The sequence below is a fragment of the Oncorhynchus clarkii genome, chromosome 5 (assembly GCF_045791955.1).
Source record: "Oncorhynchus clarkii lewisi isolate Uvic-CL-2024 chromosome 5, UVic_Ocla_1.0, whole genome shotgun sequence".
NCBI classification, from domain to species: Eukaryota; Metazoa; Chordata; class Actinopteri; order Salmoniformes; family Salmonidae; genus Oncorhynchus; species Oncorhynchus clarkii.
In genome coordinates, this window is record NC_092151.1 from 48,632,138 (window position 1) to 48,639,630 (window position 7,493).

Consider the following 7,493-nt stretch of genomic DNA (forward strand, 5'->3'; position numbering starts at 1 on the left):
ACAGGTACACCTCCAATTGACTCAGGCTAATTGACATCATTTATCATAAGCTTCTAAATCCATGACATAATTTTCTGGAATTTTCTAATCCGTTTAAAGGCACAGTCAACTTTGTGTGTAAACTTCTGACCCACTTCAAAAGTGAAATAATGTCTGTAAACAATTGTTGGGAAAATTTGTGGTGACATGCACAAAGTAGATGTCCTAACTGACTTGCCAAAACTATAGTTTGTTAACAAGAAATTTGTGGAGTGGTTGAAAAACACATTTTAATGACTCCAACCTAAGTGTATGTATACTTTCGACTTGAACTGTATGAACACCTCTAAAACACCTTGCTCACTCTTTTAGTTGAGGAGTATCAGCCGAAGGTAGTGACCAGGGCCCAGTTTCCCAAAAACATCTAAATAGTTCTTACGATTAACTTAGCCATAAAATGGTTTTGGGAAACTGGGCCCTGATCCCTTATCTGACTGACATTCAATACAGATTATGCTGGCAAGCATGGTCTTGAAGTGTGTCCTAAAATTACCACCACACGACAGTATATCAAGTCTAATTGGTGTGATATACGCATTAATAATTATTATAGGCAGAAGGTCTGAGACAATTTACACTGACTGGTTGCCACTGATATCCTTTATGGCACAGAGACTGAGAGACGTGTCGGTCTCATGCTTGGGACTATGGGTAAGTGCTTTAAAAATAAAATCAAGTCAAGCACCAAAGCACACAAAAAAAGCCTTCAGCATTATCGAAGTCTAAAATATTAAATGATCATCTAATTTTCTATTGCACTTGAAGATTATTTCTTTACATAAAATATACATGTATAAAAGTGACGGAATACGCATATATGTACAGTATGTTTAATATTGTTCCCCATTACTTTAATTAATCTCTTGGACAGACTGTTGTTCCTTGGTATTTATTAAGTACACACTGTATGATAACTCACTATAATTCCAAAATAATGGGAATTGGCAGTATCGACTTAGTCTGGATGTCCCTTAACTTAATTGTTCATGAGAGACTGTTTGGCAAAGCCTTTTCTCCAAGAAGATATCCACAGCTTGTTTTTAGTTTAAATCATTCCTGAAGAGCAAAAAATAACAAATTGTCTTCTTTAGGAGCTATTAGTGTGAGAACTCCCCCAATCCCCCTTTGCTCTTCTCCTCATTCTCCCCCAGCATCAAAATATCTTCCCTTTATTTCTGCAGTCTGATGAGAGGGGTGATAAGGGGATGTTGAGGGAGGGGTGCAGAGGTCCTTCTTGGACAGTGCTTGAGGGAGGGAGTGGACTGTTCCATTCATCCGAACTGCATGGAGGTTCAGAAGTGAGGGTCCCTGCACACACAGCACCACACAGACATACACAACCTTACAGGAAACACACAGGGCCAACCTCCAGGTGGTAGTGTGATCCGAGAGTGGTCTTGGGTAAGTTATAGATGTTAACCACAGGGAGCAGGTTAGGATCCTGGGTGTGGAACACAAAATGGGTGTGGTGCCAGCGTCCATCCTTCATCTGTAATAGAGAAACAAAGAAGTCAAAGTAAAAGAGTTTCAGATTTTATGATTGATATGTCATTATTCTATTACTGTTCATAGTGCAGAAAATGGAAGTTGAAAGACTGGAGTAAGAAGAAGTAGCACCTTTCTGATAGCCTCACAGATACAGACCAGGTAATGGTCAAATACACTCCCCTCCATATGCATTTGGACAGTGAAGCTAAAACATGTGCCTCTATTTTTAATTTGAATTCAAATATTTTATATTAGGCGACAGTACAGATTGTCACCTTTTATTTGAGAGTATTTTCATACATATCTATAAGCACATTATGCATCTAGTCCTCACATGTGAAGAATTCAAAAGAATTTGGACAAATTCAATTAACCCAGGATTCCTGAAATGTGACACGTGTTATGTTGACTGTAGTGATAGAGGAAGAATTTACTGACTTACTGTATGCACTTGTGAAAAGTGTAAACAACTAGTTTCCTAAAAAGACCAGATCATTGAACACCTAGAGAGAGGAAAAGGATCCTAAAAGAACATCACGCTCTGGCTAAGAAGACTTCAAGATTGCATGCTGTTTTTGATGTGACAATTTTAAATGACCGAGAGGGTAATACAGGGTACTCTATGAGATTGGAATCCTCTGCAGTTGCTTCTGAGGATTATACCTTGGACCACTTTCCTGTATTAACACATCCCACCGACGAGAAACAGAGGACTACTGCGTCTTGCTCTACACCATCAGAGGCAAAGTGGAATCGAGTTAGAGCAAAGAGAGGAGGAACATTCCAACGTATTCTCCCTCTGCCCTTTCGTCCAGACCTGCGGCTCTAACAGTTTTACGGCTCTGGGCCCTCCGACACACTCCTCTGGACCTGGTCCTGGGTTACTGAGCCGGCCATCCCCTGGATCAGCCCCCATAGCTGCTGAGCCTTCTTCACCACGCTGTGTGGATGGACCGTTTCAGGTTGTCAGTGATGAGCACGCAGAGGAACCCTCTCCACTGTGGCCCCGTTGATGTGGATGGGGGGGGGGGGGGGGTGGGGGAGGGGGGGGGGTGCTCTCTCTGCTGTCTCCTGAAGTCCACAATCAGATTGTTTTGCTGTCGTTGAGGGAATTGTTATTTTCCTGGCACCACTCCGCCAGGGCCCTCACCTCCTCCCTGTAGGCTGTCTTGTCATAGATGGTAATCAGGCCTACCCTTGTTGTGTCGTCAGCAAGGGGTGTACAGGAGGGGGCCCCTTGTGGGGGATCTGCGTGGAGGAAGTGTTTTTGCCTACCTTCCCCACCTGGGGTCGGCCAGTAAGGAAGTCCAGGACCCAGTTGCACAGGGTGGGATTCAGACCCAGGGGCTGGGCTTAGTGAAGAGCACTATGGCGATGAAGGCTGAGCTGTTGTCAATGAACAGTATTCTTACATAGGTATTTATCTTGTCCAGATTGGATAGGCAGTGTGCAGTGCGACGGTGATCGTATAATCCGTTTATCTGTTGGAGCAGAATGGAAATTGTAGTGGGTCTAGGGTGTCGGGTAAGGTGGAGGAGATATGATCCTTAACTAGCCTCTCAAAGCACTTAATGATGACAGAAGTGAGTGCTATGGAGTGACTGTAATTTAGTTCAGTTACCTTTGCTTTCTTGGGTACAGGAATAAGAAGGGACTTGAAGCTTGAGGGGACAACAGACTGGCTAGGGAGAGATTAAATATGTCCATAAACATTCCTGCCAGCTGGTCTGCGCATGCTGAGGACGCGGCTAGGGATGCCATCTGGGCTGGAGAATGAGAGCTCACTGTCCTCGTGAGCGCCAGTGGCCGGCATCGGTGGCTCTGTGTTTTTGCTTGAAGCGGGCGAATAAGTTTTTTTTAGCTTGTCCGGGAGTGAGGCGTTGGTGTCCGCAACGTGGCTGGCTTTCCCTTTATAATCTGTGATTGTCTGGAGTCCCTGACACATACGTCTTGTGTCTGAGCCGTTGAATTGCGACTCCACTTTGTCCCTGTACTGTCGTTTTGTCTCTTTGATTGCCCATAGCTGGTCTGTTTGTACACCTTGCCGTGGTTAAATGCGGTGGTTCGCGCATGCTGTGTGGTTTGATTAAGTTCTAATCGTCACAGTGGGAACAACATCCTCAATGCACTTCCTGATGAACTCTGTCACTTTATTGTCCAGGGACTGAACTTTAATGAATAATATACTCGGAAGAGGTGGATGATATGCACACCTCCTGAGTCTGATTAGCAGCCCAGACCTTATTCCTGTTCTGTGTCGACGGTGCAGCCCCAGGATTAATGGAATTGCCTCTGGGAGTTCAAACAAAGGATCCAATTCAGGAAAGTCAAATTTCTGATCGAAATTGTGACGAGTGACCGCCGATCTAATATCCAAAAGTTATTTTCAGCTGTAGGTAATAATGCCTGAAATATTCTGAGCAAATAATGTATGAAATAACAAAAAATAAAATACAGCAAAGTTGGCTAGGAGCTAGAAAAATGGCAACATAACTAGCCAACTTTGACTCATCTGAGAATAATGTTAGCTAGCTATTAACTTAGTAACAGTAGCTAGCTTGCTTTTGGTGGAAGAATTCAACATTTTGTGTGCTGAACTGGTGAGCAGCATCACTTTGATTTCATATGGCTGGCTGGACAAATCATCCTATGCTTTCATGACATTGTCAAACTTCAGAAATACTGCTCATTGGTTCACAAAACACCATGTAAAATGGTATGACTAAGACTTCCTCATCAAATGTCTACATTATTTACAGATGTATTGTTTTAACTTTGATTAATTCGGTCTGTTTTAGACAGCAGAAGATGGAGTCCTAAAGATGGCGCTGCAATGCTTTGTTATGTCACTTGATTATGAATCTATACATTTTTTTGCTGGAATGGAATGTTCGTATACTGTATATTCATTTTCTCACCATGTTTTTTTATTTAGTACAATTTTTACTAGCTATCTTAAGATGAATGCACTAACTGCAAGTTTCTCTAGATAAGAGCATCTGCTAAATGACTAAAGTTCAATGTCAATGTTTTACATGCAGATCTCATATTACTACTATATTGATTAATTTCTTAATGTTTTTTATTTTAATATTGATGTCAAAGTATCATTCCTATAGTTATTTACTAAAAATGTAGTTACTTGTAGATGTGACTGTAAAACCTAGCAGTACTACTTATTTATAGTGTTTTGCAAAAAAAAAACATTTGTCCCTCTGAAAGGAAGCGAGTGACAGATTTCAAGCAATCATTGAACAACCCCTCTTTAATTTTTTTTTAACAATAAAAGCTAATTGACCATATCTGAAAATGGATATAGTGTATATAGCGTTTTGGAAAGAAACCTTTCATATGGAGGGGGAGTATATTTTCCATACCCCTAATGGTTAGAATCAGGGGTAGGGTAGTGTAAATCGATCCTAGATCTGTGGTGAGAGACAACTTCTACCTCAAGCTCAGAGAGTGCACTCCACTGAGAGAAAATGGCAGCCATACCCAACAGGAGTCCTCGATGACGTGAGGCTCCATCTCTCCTCCTGCCTCAATGATCTCCCCACTCCACGCCCTGAAATGCACAGACCCCTTTGAAGGAGGCTGGTCCTCAGAGGTCCTCCAGATAGGTACGTTCAGGCAGTGGATGGTCACATGTTGCACCGCCTTTGAGCTCAAGAGATGCAGGAAGTTCATCTGGACACGCCCAACACTAATCTCCAGCTGCATTGTCAATAAAGAGGACGAAAGTTGTTCAAAACAAATATAATATATCATAATATATAAATATACAGTTGAAGCCGGAAGTTTATATACACCTTTACCAAATACATTTCAACTCTGTTTTTCACAATTCCTGACATTTAATCCTAGTAAACATTCCCTGTCTTAGGTCAGTTAGGATCACCACTTTATTTTAAGAATGTGAAATGGCAGAATAATAGTAGAGAGAATGATTTCTTTCAGCTTTTATTTCTTTCATCACATTCCCAGTGGGTCAGAGGTTTACATACACTCAATTAGTATTTGGTAGCATTGCCTTTAAATTGTTTAACTTCGGTCAAAGTTTTGGGTAGCCTTCCACAAGCTTCCCACAATAAGTTGGGTGAATTTTGGACCATTCCTCCTGACAGAGCTGGTGTGACTGAGTCAGGTTTGTAAAGGCCTCCTTGCTCGCACACACTTTTTCAGTTTTGCCCACACATTTTCTATTTATATTTTCTATGGGGTCAGTGCTTTGTGATGGCCACTCCAATACCTTGACTTTGACATCCTTAAGCCATTTTGCCACAACTTTGGAAGTATGCTTGGGGTCATTGTCCATTTGGAAGACCCATTTGTGACCAAGCTTTAACTTCCTGACTGATGTCTTGAGATGTTGCTTCAATATTTCCACATAATTTTACCTCCTCATGATGCCATCTATTTTGTGAAGTGCACCAGTCCCTCCTGCAGCAAAGCACCCCACAACATGATACTGACACCCCCGTGCTTCACGGTTGGGATGGTGTTCTTCGGCTTGCAAGCCTCCCCCTTTTTCCTCCAAACAAAACGATGGTCATTATGGCCAAACAGTTCAATTTTTTGTTTCCACAGACCAGAGGATATTTCTCCAAAAAGTATGATCTTTGTCCCCATGTGCAGTTGCAAACCGTAGTCTGGCTTTATGGCGGTTTTGGAGCTGTGCCTTCTTCCTTGCTGAGCTGCCTTTCAGGTTATGTCGATATAGGACTCGTTTAGCTGTGGATATAGATACTTTTCTACCAGTTTCCTCCAATATCGTCACAAGGTCCGTTGCTGTTGTTCTGGGATTGATTTGCACTTTTCGCACCAAAGTATGCTCATCTCTAGGAGACAGAACACGTCTCCTTCCTGAGCGGTATGACGGCTGTGTGGTCCCATGGTGTTTATACTTGTGTACCATTGTTTGTACAGATGCATGTGGTACCTTCAGGCATTTGGAAATTGCTCCCAAGGATGAACCAGACTTGAAGGTTACAATTCTTTTTCTAAGGTCTTGGCTGATTTCTTTTGATTTTCCCATGATGTCAGGCAAAGAGGCACTAAGTTTGAAGGTAGGCCTTGAAATACATACACAGGTACACCTCCAATTGACTCAAATATCAATTAGCCTATCAGAAGCTTCTAAAGCCATGACATCTTTTCTGGAATTTTCCAAGCTGTTTAAAGGCACGGCCTTTAAATTTGTGTCATGCACAAAGTAGATGTCCTAACCGACTAGCCAAAACTATAGTTTGTTAACAAGACATTTGTGAAGTGGTTGAAAAACGAGTTTTAATGACTGCAACCTAAGTGTATGTACATTTCTGATTTCAACTTTATATGCCATTTGCCAGACACTTTTATCCAAAGCGACTTACATTTTACGTAAGGGTGTTTCTTATTATTATAATGTACCCTACCGTTCAAAAGTTTGGGGGCACTTAGAAATGTCCTTGTTTTTGAAAGAAATTGATCAGAAATACATTGTAGACATGGTTAATGTTGTAAATGACTATTGTAGGTGGCAACGGAAGATTTTTAATGGAATATCTACATGGGCGTACAGAGGCCCATTTTCAGCAACCATCACTCCTTTGTTCCAATGGCATGTTGTGTTAGCTAATCCAAGGTTATCGTTTTAAAAGGCTAATTGATCATTAGAAAACCCTTTGGCAATTATGTTAGCACAGCTGAAAACTGTTCTGATTAATGAAGCGATAAAACTGGCCTTCTTTAGAGTAGTTAAGTATCTGGAGCATCAGCATTTGTGGGTTCGATTACAGGCTCAAAATGGCCAGAAACAAAGAACTTTCTTCTGAAACTCATCAGTCTATTCTTGTTCTGAGAAATTAAGGATATACCATGTGAGAAATTGCTAAGAAACTGAAGATCTCGTACAATGCAGTGTACTCCTCCCTTCACAGAACAGTGTAAACTGGCTCTAACCAGAATAGAAAGAGGAGTGGGAGGCC

The 7,493-nt window shown here is 41.5% G+C and overlaps 1 protein-coding gene across 1 annotated transcript in view; it reads right to left on the bottom strand.

Moving 5' to 3' along the window:
- Window positions 1–876: 876 nt before the first annotated feature.
- The window catches only part of LOC139409704 (collagen, type XXVII, alpha 1a), a 272,027-nt gene continuing 265,410 nt past the window's right edge, over window positions 877–7,493 (bottom strand). The window contains exons 60-61 of the mRNA XM_071155105.1: window positions 5,023–5,241; window positions 877–1,528 (exon numbers count right to left, since the gene is read on the bottom strand). Coding sequence (XP_071011206.1) covers window positions 1,382–1,528; window positions 5,023–5,241 — 366 coding nt within the window. The 3' untranslated portion in view covers window positions 877–1,381. The remainder of the gene's footprint in view (window positions 1,529–5,022; window positions 5,242–7,493) is intronic.